At 38.2% G+C, this 17,009-nt stretch overlaps 1 protein-coding gene across 5 annotated transcripts in view; it reads right to left on the bottom strand.

The window, feature by feature from the left end:
• Nucleotides 1-709: 709 nt before the first annotated feature.
• TBC1D4 (TBC1 domain family member 4) overlaps nucleotides 710-17,009 on the bottom strand; it is a 189,353-nt gene continuing 173,053 nt past the window's right edge. For all 5 annotated transcript variants that reach the window (XM_004754372.3, XM_004754376.3, XM_013057200.2 and 2 more), the window contains 5 exons: nucleotides 15,482-15,726; nucleotides 11,382-11,541; nucleotides 8,841-9,010; nucleotides 5,249-5,425; nucleotides 710-3,053 (listed from right to left, as the gene is read on the bottom strand). In XM_004754372.3, the coding sequence (XP_004754429.1) occupies nucleotides 2,820-3,053; nucleotides 5,249-5,425; nucleotides 8,841-9,010; nucleotides 11,382-11,541; nucleotides 15,482-15,726 (986 nt within the window). In that variant the 3' untranslated portion in view covers nucleotides 710-2,819. The remainder of the gene's footprint in view (nucleotides 3,054-5,248; nucleotides 5,426-8,840; nucleotides 9,011-11,381; nucleotides 11,542-15,481; nucleotides 15,727-17,009) is intronic.

Below are 17,009 nucleotides of genomic sequence, written 5' to 3'. Positions count from 1 at the left end.
GTGCTTTTCTCAATATATCACAGCCAGTAAGAATGACACATTATGGTAGAGGACCAAATACCTTAGCTGACAGATTTCCTGTTCTAATCTAGCACAGTGAAAAATTGGTGAGACGGTCATAAAATGGGTAAGTGAATGTGTATATTCAGAGACCATACTATGTAAGCCTACACTGACACTCAAAGTGTTCACTACCTGTAATGCAAATATCTCATAAAAGCTTTAGTCCTAGAGTTAGCAAGAAGATCCAGTATCATTGTATTGGATTATAAACAAACGAGAATATTCTAAAGATATATGTTATATGTAAACACATTCACATCATATCCATCAATAAGTATTTTTAATTATTTGGAAGCTAACCCAATTTTTTAAAAATTGTATTTTTTTATCCTCTTTCTCTTCCTTGCTATCTATAAGGGGGCATAGAAAACAAAAGGAATAGAATGCAAATCTGTCAGTGTGGTTGGTCTTTTCCTTTTTATATTCAGCAGCAAAAGGCTCCACTGGGAAAGAAGTTAAAAATTGGTAACTAACAATGGACTTTCATAAATATTTCTATAAATTATCTTTGTTCTCTGATTATTTAAAAAGAATTACCACTGAAGCAATTTTAAGGTGCAGTAATCCAGCCCATGCAGATTTTGTAAAGAACCGTAACCAAGAGCATCTTCTTTCCTATTACAAACAAAAACCAAAATGCCAAGGAAACCGTAGCAATATATTTATTGGAAATGAACTAGACATTACATTAATTGGATGAAGATATAACAATGTGTAAGCATAACTGGTACATTTAAAAAAATCACAAAAGAAAAAGAAAATTCATTTTCAGAAGAAATACTGTATCTGAGACACTTTAATCTCTGAACACCATGACCCAACTCATAATGCTGACTTTGAATATCCAGAATCAAATTTACTTGAAACCAGACTGAAAGGTAAAGTTTCTTTTCCCAACTTAAAGATTCTTTGGCTACCACCTGTATAGCACACGCCTAAGGTAATCTTCATACCAGACAATAACCAGATGATATCTGTCATATTCCTCATAGGAAAAACCTCTCCTACAAGTAGAGAAATTTGAGGGAACCCAAGCAACAAATCAGTTGGTGACCCCAACTTAATAGGGGACCTAGAATCTGCATTTCCTAAAACTAGAAATTACATTAACTTTACTAATATGATTTTATTTTCTTTTTTAAAAAATTGCCTGGGTTAGAAGGCATGCTGATTTGTAACAAGGATCATTACATTTATACTATTTATGCTGAGTAATAGGGTAAAGACGGGGGTTCAGATGCTGATCATCTGCCCCTCAAGATTTTCCCAAACCTTAAGAGCTTTGCCCTTCTACCCTACAATACACTGTAGCTAGTGTATAAAAAACTCCCTCTGAAGAAAATTATCCCAAGTAATCCATCTGTGAGAAGTACTGCAAAAAACAGTGATGATAAATATTGTTTGAAAGGCAAAAATGCTGCATCAACCTTCAGAGGCACCATCACAGAATCACCTCTGAAATGGAGAACTGCAGGGGTGCTCTGAAAATTACTCTTCTTCCATACACCAGCATGCATGAATGTCCGCTGATAAGCTGTGGGCTGAGCAAGTTGGGAATTCTAACACAGACGTAGGTCTTAGAAGGGCTTGGTGCCACCTTCCACTTCTCTCCAATGGATTTCAACAGTTTATTCTTAAACATTTCACAGTTCTCACAAACTTTCACATACAGGGGAAAGATGACTGAGAGCTTATTAGACTCAGTTCAGTCAGTTGGCCAAAAAAAAAAAAAAAAAAAAAAAAGTGTCTCAACACAACATACTATCTTTAGAAAACCAATAATTTCCCTATCTTTCATTTAAGGTGGAGAGAACTGAATTAGGAACTCCTGTAAGTGGGAAAATGACAAATCCTTGTTGTAAAGGGAGTCCATTCATGACTATAAGGAGTAATTTAAATAAGAAGTAGAAAGTTGATCTAGACAATTTATGTCCTAAATTAAATTGTGGAGGCCTTATATTTTTAGTCTGAGTAACAGTGCTGGTCTAATTTGCTGGGAAATGAGCAACATTCTCTTTCACCCTGAGCTGGGTGGGTGGCCTCCTCTACAATGTCTTGCTTTCTCCTTACACATGTCCAAAGTTAATGCCTAACCTGACTCAAAATGCATGTAGACACAATATGCTAGTTGGCACAAAGCAGGCAGGGGAAGAAGGCCCCCCACCTTCCTGAAAAACCCATAGGAGCATGATTGGCAATCAGTCATTTTCGTCAGATATACATAATGTCAGCAGATTTTAAGACAGATATACATAAAGTTACACAAATGTTTCTACCTCTCCACTGTTGAGTGAAACATGCTTTTCTTTGGAGAAAAAAATACATTCATTTTTTTCAAGTATATTTCAATATAGAAAGATGCTCTAGTTTGTTTTACTACAAAGACAAAATGATTTCATCTATGTCCAAGGGGAATTTCATTTTAACTTCCCTTTGGTGTGGATTCCATGAAGTTTTGATTTAAAAAATTACTTTAAATATACATCTACTCCTTTGATCTGAAAGCATGAACTCTTTACGTCCATTGTATGTCTATATGTACATAGTCAACAACAAAAAAACCAGTCTACATATGTACAATGGCTTAGGATTGGCATACTTTAACGAGAGCAAGGTCCTCCCTCCAGGACTAGGGCTCAGCACCAGACTCCAGTGGTTCCGCCAGCTCCAGTGTCCAGCGTTGGGCCGGCCACACGCAGACGCTCCCCTTCTTCACCATTCTAAGAGCAAGTTCTGCTGACGTTGGGCTTCTTCAATTATGGCTTGTTTCCTGTCTTGGCTTTGTTGTTAGGGTTGCAGTTGAGGTCTCTTAGCAGTGGTTCACAATTGGCGAGCACGTCGGCTGGCAGCAGCTTCCGGATTTGATCCACTGTCTTTTGATAAGCCATTTTTTCTTGTTCCAGAGTCCGGATTAAAGACTTCATTTTGGTCTCCCTGGTGAGAAGGTTTTCCAGACTGGATTCCAAGGACTGGATTTTAGCATGAGCTATCTGTTTGGGGGAAAGAAAAAAAAGGCAAATATTTCCAAATCAAACATCTGAAGACACTGATTCCTCATCAGAACAGCCACCAGACCTTGCGTCTATTAACTGATCATACTGTATTTCGTAGTAAAATAGTATGTGATGCAAATACTTGGAACCCTCTGTGACATGGAGATTTCGCAGTTTTGCAAAAATGTAACTGTAGTACTGACAAAATATGTCTCATTTCACTGACTGCAACAAAAGCACAATTTTAAATCAGCATCCCACAGTGGTGGGGGTGTCACTGAAATCTCCTGGAGTGAGTAGGATCTGGCGGAAGGAGAAACAGGAGATTTCTGATGCTGCTCATAGGTGCTGAAAGAGGCTTTCCACCCGATGACTAGAAATACAGAGATTTCTAAACACATAACTTGGGATCCTGTCAGTTTCAATGGGTATCAGGGGTTCCTACATAACTTGGGAACCAAGACGTGATGATGACATTTAACTGTGAATGAAAAAGTTTGTAACTATTAATAAAAGTCTATTATGACATAAAGCAAGTACAAACCCATGTTCCCTAATAAGGAAGGACTCAATCACCACTGAAGGAAGCATCAATTAATAAGGGATTGTGCCCAACTGTTTTTTTGAAAAGAGTTGACTCTTTGTTTGAATAGTTTGAATAGTCTTCTGTGGGCAGGAGCTAATGTAAAGATTAATGTTCCTATCCTTGGGGAGCAGTTACTCTGGAGACCCCTCATTTCTAAGCCTTTCTCTCCTATCCATTCTGGTCAGGGGACTTACCACATAGAAGCAGAGTTTTAGTATTCTCTAGTTTGGGAACAGGTATCAGGCTGGGAGCTCCAACTCAGAACTCATCTCCCTCACCTCCCAGAAGGTTCCCTTTCTAAGGTCCCCTCCACTGATTACTCTTAAGCCCAGTCCCTTGGAGCTACGCTACACAGCTCACATCATACAAGCTGCAGGTGCAGAATATTAGATTGTACTAACTTGCTTATTGCATTTATAAATGTACATTTATAAATAAATACACAGTATTTTTTTTTTTATTTGACAGAGAGATTACAAGTAGGCAGAGAGGCAGGCAGAGAGAGAGGAGGAAGCAGGCTTCCCGCTGAGCAGAGAGCCCGACGCGGGACTCGATCCCAGGACCCTGAGATCATGACCCGAGCCGAAGGCAGCGGCTTAACCCACTGAGCCACCCAGGCGCCCCACAGTATTTTTTTAAAGATTTATATTTATTTATTTGACAGAGATCACAAGTAGGCAGAGAGGCAGGCAGAGAGAGAAGAAGGGAAGCAGAATCCCCGCTGAGCAGACGACCCGATGCAGGGCTTGATCCCAGGTCCCTGACAGCATGACCTGAGCCCAAGGCAGAGGCTTTAACCCACTGAGCCACCCAGGTGCCCCATAAATACATAGTATTTTATATTTCCAAGTAACTGTAAACTCCTTGGTAGCAGGGACTATGTGTTACATGTTTTCATTCGATTCTCTCAAAAATGCCTCCCTTTCTTTCCATTTCAGTAAGTTTTACTCTAGACAATTTGCACTATCCCCAGATTTCTGCAAGTGATTTCTAGCTAGTCTCCATATCTTCTCTCCCCATGCGAATCTGTGCTCATCAAGGTTTCCAGATTGATATTTCTAACATACAGCTCAAAAGCTCTGAGAGATCTCCCTCTCAACAGGACTAAAGCCATGCTCTTCTGCTTGACACTGAAAGTTATCGACAGTTCTGCCTCCATCACACTTATCCCACTTTCCCCAATATAAATCTTAAACTGACCCCAGGCTTCCCTGCTGCTCTGCCCCAACCCCCCACTCATTTCTCCCCCAAGTCCTTCAGAGTCCAACTCAAGCCCCAGGTCCTCCAGAGCTTTCCCGGTTTTGCCTATTCAAGCCCTCCACCCCCCCTGAACTTAGCTAAATACATGTAACAACCCATAGGTATTTAACCAGATTCTGCTTAGAATTGCCATTTAAAATTTTGTGAGTGTACATTTTCTCTTTCAAGTGAGATGTAGGTTGATAATGTGCATTTGTAGCCCCAGAACATGTGCACACAGTCTGACACACAGACCCTCTGTCGGCAATGGTTCACACCACATCATGTCTCTGTCATTCCTGGTAGAGTTCTGTGCCTTCAGGGGAGGCAGTCTAGAGTTTTTCTGAGCAAATCTTTATCTCTTTACCTGTAACTTTTCCAGGAGTTCCATGTTTTGTCTTTTCAGTTGGCTGTTGGCCCTCTCCAGCTTCTCCACAGGTTCACTCTCCTCACAGGCATAGGAGGACTCCTGAAGCTCATCCTGCAGCACGTGATACTCCACCTCGTAGGCATGTAACTGTTTAGAAATATCCATCTCAAACACCTGCCATGAAAATGCCGTGGGTTAGTCCAGCCTTAGTATGTATGCCAAAATACAGCCTATGTGTTGGTGTGTTTCCTATAGATTTCCATATAATAATGAAGAAGGGTATGGCATACCAAAAGGAAGAAAAACAGGTTTGACTATATATGGACAAACAGGGTATTTCTACACAACTGAAACATTCTCATAATGAGGCCTAGACCACTAGAGTAAGTTCATGCTCAAGGGTATTTTGCAACCAAAATATGCATCATCTGGCAACTCTCTAAAAATGGAGCATATCAGGTAAATACCATTACTTACTGAGTAGTTCTTACCTATGTTAGAAATACCTGTGTTAGAAATAATCTTTGCTGATTAGCAAGCGAAATTGCATCAGATATCTCTAGGATAAAGAGACCAAAACACTTCTAATAATCTGTCAATAGGGCAGATGGGACTTCTACGAAATATTCTTGTCCTGTTGCTAATCCATTTGAGCCTCTTAGGAATAACATATGAGAATCTTCTGAGGACTGTGCAGAGCTGTAGGGTTTAATCAGGGCTGCCCCTCTCTCCCAAATTGCCACCAAGCAGAAAGACCGTTTGCTTAGAAGTTAGTGGACAGGTAATACCGCCTTAGTCTAAACTTGCAAGGGAAGGAGAGGCAGTAGCTGCCATTTAAGCAATCATGTGTACACTAACACTATGGGGAGAAAAGAAACCACAACAAGCCTGTCTTACTTATTAATCCTACTACTATCAGAGGTGGTCAAAACTGAGAATTTAATTGAATTGTCTAGAGAAACTAGTCATCCCTCTCAAACAAACATTACTGTTTACCTACCTGGTTGGAAACCATGGGCATAATGGACTGTGGCCAACCTCTAAAACTTATAGCATGGATCTATATTTATTGGCATGGAAAAATGTCCAGTACTCCAAATATATTTTTATAAAACATCAGGTTAATAATAGCATGTATACTATGATTTCACTTAATATTTCTATATATTTTTATAAAACATCAGGTTAATAATAGCATGTATACTATGATTTCACTTAATATTTCTATATAAGCAAAGAGAGATGTGTTTAGAAGGCTTTCTTTCCTTTCTTTTTTTTTTTTTTTGCTTTTATTTTTTCCTTTATGCTTTTCTACATTATTGGCATTTTTCAATGACCATATTTTAAATAAAGCTCATCGAGGTCTCCTTTAATATCAACAGTTCATTCCATATTAAATCTGCTATAATTGTTAGAAAGATCTCTCTTATATCAAGTCCAAATCTAACGGCCTATAAATTCTATCCATTCATCCTAGCAGTAATCTCTAAAGCCAGGTGATTCCCTCTTTAATTTTAAAAGAGACATGATCTGCCTTCCAATCAGTTTACCACTTCTCTAAAAGCACAATCTCTGACTGCTTGCCAGCCCAAAAAGATATTTCTGAAGAATTCATAAACAAGTAGATAGGTAAATAAAAGCTCCAGTTTTCAGCTTACTGAGCATTTTAACAAATAAAAACTACTCACAAGTAGTTACAGAATAATCTGCTTATGACTTAGATTCTATAAAAAGAAACTTCTATATGTCACAGAATAAGAGTTCATGTTATGGTGTGAATTATAGTGTATACAATTCTTCAACCTAATTGGTTAAATTTCCTCCTAAAAACAATATGGAAAAGGTAAGAGGATTATCCTTATTATTCTCAGTTTGTCAGGGAGGAAGCGGAGACTTAAAGAGCTTGAAACTTGCCCAAAGTCACACAGCTAATAGGTAGCAAGGCACCAAAATACGATGTCAAATTCCCTTTCTCTTGCTCTAAACTCTTTTATCTGCTATCCCCAGTGCCTCTAGGAAAGTGGTAAATTTTGTCAATGCTCCTAAAGTAGTCATCTGTGAATCTTAAGCTTGTTCATGTCATCTGAGTAACATCAGTCTATAACTACCACTTACCTAGGCCCTATGAAGAGCCAGGGACTAGATACATGGTGTACTGATTATTCACCATTTGTTTCCCGGATCCATTCTATGCCCTCATCTAGTCTGCTGGATCCTGGAGACAGACCCTCGTGACCCACATCCCCCTTTCACACCTTCGTTCTTGCTGGCTCAGGTTGGGTAGGGCCCAGCAGAGCAGCCAGCAGGAGATCAGAAAGAGAAGGAGAAAGGGGTTGATCTTTCTTCCTTGTTCCTTCCTTTCCTGGCTCACCAAAAGCACAAAATCCTCCAAAATCCCTTCCTGCATAATTCTGGCATTCCCTGGGCCTCGTAACAGTGTTAGATCCTTCCCTCTGTTACTAGTTCCTGGCATTTAGGTATCCACATTTGGTTCTCTTAACCCTGCCCAACCTCTAAAAAGTGGCACCTTTGTTTGAATCATTGAAGACAGACTCCTTACTGTGCTTCAGCCTCACAAAACCTCTGGATGAGTAGTGTCCTATTTGGAAGGTAAGAACACTAGAGTTCAGAAGATTAGGAAGATGTGTACAAGCCCATCAACTAAAAAAAGAGTTAGAACATGATACAAACCTAATACTGTCTTGTTCCAAAGCCTGAGCTCTTGCCACATGTTCTCCTTACATATTTTAGGACAGAATTAGTATTGCAAAGGTAAGTGGGTCTCATTTTTATTTATTAGGTCGTCCTAATTCTGTTGGCTCTATCTTCAGTCTTACCATTGGTATAAACTGAAAGACTCACCAAACATTCCTTATGTAGCACTGAACCACTTTTCCTGTGTATAGCCACACAGACAATGTCACAATGTAGAAATTCCATGGTAATCTCATTTCCGAATAAAATATATCTGATCAAGGAGCGCCTGGGTGGCTCAATGGGTTAAAGCCTCTGCCTTCAGCTCGGGTCATGATTCCAGGGTCCTGGGATTGAGCCCCATATCGGGCTCTCTGCTCAGCGGGAAGCCTGCTTCCCCTCCTCTCTCTGTCTGCCTCTCTGCCTACTTGTGATCTCTGTCTGTCGAATAAATAAATAAATCATGCTTAGCGAAATAAGTCAAGCAGAGAAAGTCAACTATCATATGATCTCCCTGATATGAGGAAGTGGTGATGCAACATGGGGGCTTAAGTGGGTAGAAGAAGAATCAATGAAACAAGATGGAATTGGGAGGGAGACAAACCATAAGTGACTCTTAATCTCACAAAACAAACTGAGGGTTGCTGGGGGGAGGGGTGTTGGGAGAAGGGGGTGGGATTATGGACATTGGGGAGGGTATGTGCTTTGGTGAGTGCTGTGAAGTGTGTAAACCTGGTGATTCACAGACCTGTACCCCTGGGGATAAAAATATATGTTTATAAAAAATAAAAAATTATATAAAAAAACTAAGTCTTCATGCTACTGCATTTAATGTATAATTAGTGGAGCAACTGCTGCATGATTTTATATCTTATTCTTATCATTTTAATCATACCTGGGTAATAATTTTTTCCATTTCAGATGTATTCATATCAGGTAGTGTGGTTTTGAGAAATTCGACAATACTTTCAAAGTTTTCACATTCCATTATAAGTGCCTCCTGGCTGCTCAGCAAGCTGAGTGCAACCTTAAATATAACTTCAGTTCCCTGAAGAAAAATAATATCTAAAAAAAGAGATACAATTTCATTATCAAAATTATGCATCCACTATTGTTAAAAGTGTACTCTTTGTGCTAATGGCTTTTTGAATTTCTTGTGGTTGTTGTTGTTTTTAATTACTTCAGTGGAACCGTAGAATAATCTGCAAAAAAATAATGGGTTGAGATGACCTAGAGTTAAAAAAATAATAATACGACTGAAACAAATAAACAGATGTTTAAGTGTTTTTCTTACTTATTTGGTAATCTCATATAAGGCCAAGGTTAAGAGAAAAGAAGGTTAATTATATAGCTATTTGTCTATGTATTTATAATTTTAGTGGCAAATTTAATGGAGACTAGGTAAACCTAAAGATGCTTATTCAACTGATACTTTTTCCTTCACAAAGGGAATACAAAAACAAATCAACATAACCAATTAGTACTATTTAAACTGTTATTACTATAATAAAAAATAAATGAACCAGTAAATATGCAGTTAAACCCATATCAGAGCAGGAAATTAAAAAAAAAAAAAAACTTTAAAAGAAAAATCAAAAGCAATATATAACCTAAATCAAAAGTTAAAGAGAAAAAAAGAAAAGCTACCCTGACTCTGAACTCCATTTCCTAACAAGTACAAATAGGCAATAGTTTTGAAAGCACTAAATATTTCTATATGAAAGTTTCGATCTTTGCCACTGTAGAATCAGTAATAAGTAAAAGTGAGTCTTTAAAAACTAGGAAACTGTGAACTTCTGCTCATGCAGCTTTCCCTTTACTAAATTCAAAGAAAAGGACTGAGCAGCTACTGCAGAGCTGATGGCATCAGTTATAGTCTCACTGCAAAAAACAGAATTGTGTAGGTTTGTTTCTTGAATTCTAATATCATGCTCCAAACTGTAAATCAAAGAGAAATGCTTTCAAACATTGTTTTATCATTTTGATTTGATAAATTATTCTAAGAAAAAATATATATGCTGAGAATAAATATATTTTATGTATATATTATAAATGAAAGGATTTTAAAAGACCCAAGAATAGGAACCCAAACTCCACCCAAAAACTTAACTGAAGAGAAGCAATTGAGTATTTCAATAAAGAAGAAAAATTTGGTGAACATTTGATTCTGTGCAGCTTGATTTTGCTCTTTTGTTGCACTTTGTCTGCAGAATATATTACACTAATACAGTGTTTAACTTTTTAAACCATAACCCCCAATAAGAAAGGCACCATTCATTGCATTCTGGTATATATAAACATATTACACACATATCTTCAAAATTGAAGCTTCTCCAAACATTTTTCCTATTTGTTATGTATACTATATATTTGTTTTATACACACACACACACACACACACCACACACATTTTCATTATATTCCATTCTAGCTCTTTTTTTTTTTTTTTTAAAGCCTGGTGATGACCTACAGTCAGGCCAATACTCACAATTTGACAAAAAGCTCCAATTTAGCAAAGGCACAGTTACAAATATTGACTGCTTTCACCATGGATACCAGATAAGCAGGATGTAAAAACTAGGGGAGCCCTTTCTGAGGTCACAGAGGTCCTAAACATCTTTAGGAACAAACCTCTAATAAAGAGTTGTTCTTTTTTAAATTATTTTTGTTTTAAAATAATGGACTTAGATAAACCTAACCAAAGACTTGTGAATAGATTTAAGGACCCCCAAAGGGTTCATAAACCACATCATGGTCTCTTTTTTATTCCTGGGCCTAACACCGTGATGAAGCAAAATGGGAACTCAGTAACTTGCCCCAGGCGTAACTGCCTGTGCTTAGTGGTTTTTCCGTGAGCCACCCAGTCTTAGAGACAGGTACCGCCACTGCACTGGATGGAAGGAGAGTCATTTAAGCAGTAAAATAGGAATTTCAGTTATCCTACTAACAAAAGTCAGATTTTTTAAAAAGTCATTAGAAATCATCCTGATACAGGTGCTTCCACTGACCGAACCTGAGAACATATTTCTCTCTCTTTTGAATTAGTGTTGAAGGAGACAATAGGAAAAGAATAACAAAAACAAAAACTGAGCTAAGAAGGATGTGTACAAAAATATGGAAAATTATACATAGTCAGTCCTTAGTTTAGATTTTTGAAAAAGTGTCTTCTGATTTTGGGGTCTAAATGAAAATAAGAGCTCCATCACAGCTCCCCAAATACACGGCCCAATTCTTCTTTCCCTTTTAATGTCAATTTCATTTAAGACCAATATGGTTTTAAATCACTCTCAGAATAGAACCAGGCACATTTATTAAATTCCATTAGCAATTTGCTGTTCTGTGTAACACGCGATAAAATAACTGGGCCACCACATGGCAAGAAGAATATTCCTGGGGATAAGTAACACTGTTTCATTTGATCACAGGCATCTCTTACCAAAAACTCTGGCTACAAATCCTAGTGGAAACTGAGAGGCAAACAATGTGAGGAACCAGGGGGCAGCATAAAGACTGGGGCTGATTTCATTTTCTTCAAGATGATTGTAGAGATCTCTGTGATAATCATGAAGGAGCCTGGACAGCTGGTACATTTGAATCTAAAGTTAATTTGGAGAAGAAAAATAAAATATTATGCATTTATCTGTGCAAAAAATAAACTAAATTTTATTACCTTAATATTTAATAACAAATTCACATATATTCAATACATGAAAGTAGTATTATTTTTATTATGTAAAAGCTGATATTAAAGACCAAGTTCACTTAACTGAGGTCAGAAAGCAGGTCAGTAAGAGTCCATCTAAGATGACTGAGCAAGTTTGAAATGGTCATCTTCCCTCGTGTAGGAAGGCATTGCTTTTGGAATTTAATCAGAACTGTCCTGGCCTAGGACTCTCATGGGAGGTCCATTCTAATTTCAGACCAATTCCAGAAAAGCTTCCATTCAAAAGGATCTACCACATTTAGTTCAGATGCAGAGGTTGCCTATCTGTGCTGGGCCCAGCATCTGATTTATGATGGAGCTCTGGCTTAAACCCCACCAGGCACCTGTAGTGCTAGGACACTGCCTGGCTTAGAATGTAATGGAGCCAGAAGCTTGAGACGGGATTTCCAATATTCAAGGTATTCCAGCAGCATATTTCTTTATGACAATGGGGATTAAAGCAAAAAGTACAGTCTGGCTATCTCTAGTATTAAAAGAAGAAATTATTTCACTTCACTATGGCTTATTGGCATTTCCAAAAAAAAAAAAAAAAAAAAAAAAAACCATTATGAAGGCAGCATATGGCAATAAATAATAAACATATTTGTGAATTGTGCTTTAATTTACATTTTTATCCACAGAGTAACATACTGAGTAGTGGTTCCTTGATCAGTTCTATCAGTTTGACATTTTGGTTTAAAATGTACATGGTACTTTATTAAAACTAACACAACTTGTTTCACTAGAAGACATCAAAATACCACCTTTAAATAGCTTTACAAAATGCATTAAAATAACCAATTATATTGTGAGTTCAGCTGTTGTTTCCAGAGCATACAACTAAAAAAGTACTGTGCATAAATACAGCAAATTATTTGTTTGATCCTTATCTGTAACACATACCTGTGGAAACTAAGTTCCACACACTGTAAAAGGAAAGAAAGGACACAGGAAGTCACAATTACAGAACAAGAAGCTTAGCTTCAGTTAGACATAAAGGTTTAAAAGAATGTGATTATTATCTCAATCATGTTGGAAAAATCATATCTTTCCCTTAGGCTGTTTACAATTTAGAAAATAGACATACTGGGCTCTATCAACAGAAGAATTAGTATTTTGGTAGCATAAAAATCAAAGAAGTCTAATTAGCAGAATAAAGAGAACATATTATAAATCACATTCTGTTCTTGTTCACGGAGGACTGTGACACAGAAGGTATACGTCAATGTTTTGTTTTTTTTTTTAAAGAACTGTTTCCTTTTCTACATTCTAAACTGGGGGGGTTAGTACATTTCCTCCATCAAGGTAGATTTACATTAAATCTCTTCCGAAAAAGGCAAACAAAACCACAATTCAGTCTTCCTTCAAAGGAAACTTTAATGATAAAATGCCTCTGCTAAAAATAAATAATTCTTAAGTTTTTACAGTGTACATAACACGGCAAATCTTCTGATGGAGGAAGCAGAACCAGAGGAGAGATGTGGAGAGAGATGAGAAAGGCAGAGAAGACGGGGAAAGGGGAGAGCAAAGACTAGAGATAAAAGACACAATGTTTTTACACTCAACACGAGAAAAAGCAACTACAAAACATGAGGAGACAAAGTTAAAAGAGACCTCAACCTCCTCATGTCACACATAAGGGAACCGAGGCCAAGACCCAGCAGTACCTAAGCTGAAACCACGCAGGTGGTCAGAAATCCCATCAAGTGATCCAAGCCCACTGCTGCTTCCACTTCTGGAAGTCAAAAACACTTTCTGCTCCTGAAAGTAGAGAAGTGTTGTACCTCACTCTATGGAGCAAAAAGCTCTATCCTCCTGGAATAAGGCCCCCAGTCTTGCAGCCTCTACAAATACTGTCAAAGATGAAAACAACTTCACTGTCATTATTACAGACAGAAAACATTCCTTTGGTAGATGCAAACTATATAATTAGATTAATCCAATTTAAATTTTTTTATAGCAAATTGATGAGTTTTTAAATTAAAAAATCACTGCATTTTGGGGTGCCTGGGTGGCTCAGTCAGTTAAGCACCTGCCTTCAGCTTAGGTCATGATCCCAGGGTCCTGGGATGAGCTCAGCAGGGAGTCTGCTTCTCCCCCTCATTCTCGCCTGGGCTCGCTCTCTTCCTCTCTCTCACAAACAAATAAAATCTTAAGAAAAAAAAAAGGAAAATCACTGCATTTTTAAAGTGATAATTACATCTATCTTTCTATTTATGGACCTAAGTCAAACACGACTCACAGGTCCATCCTTTAAAATTTCTGATATGAGATATCAAACTTATTTCTGGAAATCAGAGCTACTTAATTCTTTACAAGGGCATCAATGCTTGCTATCTAACATGAGATATAGATGAACATTAGAAATAAAATAAAAAATAAAGCCTTCCATTGTCATTATTTAACTTGTGAAATGTTAACAGACCTATGAAGAGTCATCAGCTAGGAATCAAATCACTATATTTACATATCCTTATGAAAACCCTTCATATGAACTCATGTCTGAAAACCCAAAGCTGAGCGGAAAGCCCTGCCTATCTTCCTAGCAAAAATTTCATCTTAAAGAAGAAAAAGGGACCACTTCCTCTCCACTGATCTTCTTAAGAAAATACCACTTACTGTAATATTCATGAGGTGAAAACCCAGTCCTTTTCTGTCTATAGACTGGTACCTAAAATATTAAGTGTAAAAACTGATCCGTGGGAGCCAAGGAAGAGAGTATATCTATCTGAAAAGCATTTTTAAAATATTTTACTTCTTATCTACAGCATAATATTATAATGAACTGGGCATCATGCCTACCCCATTTGAAGGGAGGAAAACTCTGACATTCCTCTCTTTACAGTCTTCCTTTATATTTTCACTACTAAAAGCTTTCTTTTGGAAGGTAGTGGCTGTTTATGATATCATATCTATAGATAAAATCTAAACAGCTTGTCAGAAACCAATACATTAAGATAAGTAGACTTTGAACTAGAAGGGAGGGGCGCCTGGGTGGCTCAGTGGGTTAAAGCCTCTACCCTCAGCTGAGGTTATGATCCCAGGGTCCTGGGATCAAACCTTCCATCAGGCTCTCTGCTCGTTGGGGAGCCTGCTTCCCCCTCTTTCTTTGCCTGCCTCTCTACTTGTGATCTCTGTCAAATAAAAATTTTTTTTAATCTTTTAAAAAAATAAATAAATGAATAAACTAGAAGGGAGAGCTATGTATACGGGGAGTCTGAAATCGGACGAAGATCACAGCAGCAGCAGCGAATGCCCCACTTATAATGACTAAAATGTGGTAATGGTGCTTCCTCAGTGCATGCGAAGGAAAGCAGACTGAAGAGAGCCACTGACTTTTCCTCTAGAAGAGTGTATCTGACCTTAAGATAAAGGAGGGGAGACATGGTAAGTTCAAGAAGAACCATGACACAGCTATCTGCAACGGATGCGTTCACGGTAAAAGAAAAAACATTATATTTTTACATTGACCAAAAGATTTACGATCTTTCAGTTGACAGGTTGCGGAAAAGTGCAGTAAGAGGACTTAATTCTTTCTCCATCTCCACTTGCTGACTGAGGGGAAAGAGACTTGAATACCCACCCACTACCTTTCTAGAAATTGCTTATTTGTTCACTTCAGGAGCTTCATGGAAGGGTTTTTCTGTAGAGACACTGTCATACACTTATAGGTTTAGCCAAAGAGCAAATCCCACACTAAAGCCGTTAACCTAAAACACGTCTCTCCATTTATAAGAATTCCAAGATGGTGCAAATCTCTTTCAGTCTTAACCGTGAGCCAGGAGAGGGCTACTGCCACCACGATTGTTCATAAAGTTGCCCGTGTGCCTCACCTGCAGCGACATCATGTCAGGCCTGTACTGCTTGCGGAAGCCCTGGTCATACATGAGGAATTTCAGCATTTCAAAGGCCTGCTCTTCGCTCATGTGCAGAAGCAGCACTCCAGCCACAAAGCTGATCCCCTGACAGTAACCCACTTCTTGGTCCAGCAGTGAGTAGGCTTTCAAGAGGTTAAAGAGTGAGAGCTGCCCTGCCCCAAGCTGTGCTGAAAAATAGGGGTGAGTAGGGAACGTCCTTCCTGCAGAGAAAGAGAAAAGAAATAGTTTTAAGATATCTGGATGCTTAGGAGCCAAAAATGAAATTGCAATGCAGTGATTTCCAGGAAGAAACAAACATTCTTTTCTGGACCAGTGAGAGCTGCTTGGAGAACCCATCCACATATGAAAGGGAAGCAAACATTTGATGCTAAGGAGCACATCTTTCTAGAAGACAATAACAAATTCACAAATGAATCAAGGGCGTGTCCAGGAGCGATCCCAGGAAAACAGAATATAAAATCTATTCGGGCTATAAATCAAGGCAAATTCTAAGTTCACACAAAGTCCACCCTCAGGGAGCCTAGGTGGCTCAGTCTCAGTTAAGTGCCTGTACTGCTCTTGATTTCGGCTCAGGTCATAATCTCACGGTTGGGAGATGGAGCCCTGCATCTCTCTCCCTCTCCCTCTGCACCGCACCCACCTCTGCCTTACTTGCGCTCTCTCTCTCTCTCTCTCTCTAAAAAAGAAAGAAAAAGAAAGAAAAGACCACTCTGACTGAAATCAGAATCTTATTAAAGGTCTCCTATTATTTAAAAGGAAATCTTAGCAGTCCATTAGCAGATTTAGTCCTGCTTTCCTGTCCTATGACACTGGAGGAACTTTTTGAAATTGTTTTGTTTCATATTCAGTCTGTTTTTCATGAAATACCCCTTTTCTCAAATATTCTTTGTTCTCTTAAACCACCTCCATGAGCCATATAGACCTCTTTCCTTTTTTCAATGTATTAAAAAAGAGCAAGTAAAGCAGAAGGTCAAGCTGATTTCAAATAAATTCCCCTCTAAAATTCACCTCTGAGCATAAAATTACGATAGAGACAGCCCAGCAAGCAAACAAAATCACTGGATCACTGACAAGCTGGTACTAAACACTGAAACAAAGCCATCTTCGTCACCAAAGCCGTGTACACTGGCACGGGGCTTTCCTTCTGCCACAGAAATGAACGGGCTATCAGCTTGCTTGTGAAATGACTACTCTTGTCAGTGAGTACTTGTAAGAATGCCAGAGCTTTAAATGTTTTCCACCACATATGCTAAAAAGTGATCATGTTTTATTTTTTTTCCCCAAGAACTGATAAGATTAATTCTGCAGAGCAAGAGGAAGACAGGAGAAAAGAAGCACAGCCTAAGGAGACACAGATGGCTACAAGGAGAGGTAAATCAACGATTTTTTTTAAGTTACCATTTTATTTCATTACTTAAAATTGTTGTTAAAGACAACTACAAATGTACTCTCTATCCAAGACATTAATTCTAGCTCCATTTTT

Source organism: Mustela putorius, unplaced genomic scaffold (genome assembly GCF_011764305.1).
Source record: "Mustela putorius furo isolate JIRA1106 unplaced genomic scaffold, ASM1176430v1.1 tig00000480_pilon_pilon_pilon, whole genome shotgun sequence".
Taxonomy (NCBI): Eukaryota; Metazoa; Chordata; class Mammalia; order Carnivora; family Mustelidae; genus Mustela; species Mustela putorius.
Note: the sequence above shows the minus strand (reverse complement) of the source record. Positions and strands in the feature narration are given on the sequence as shown.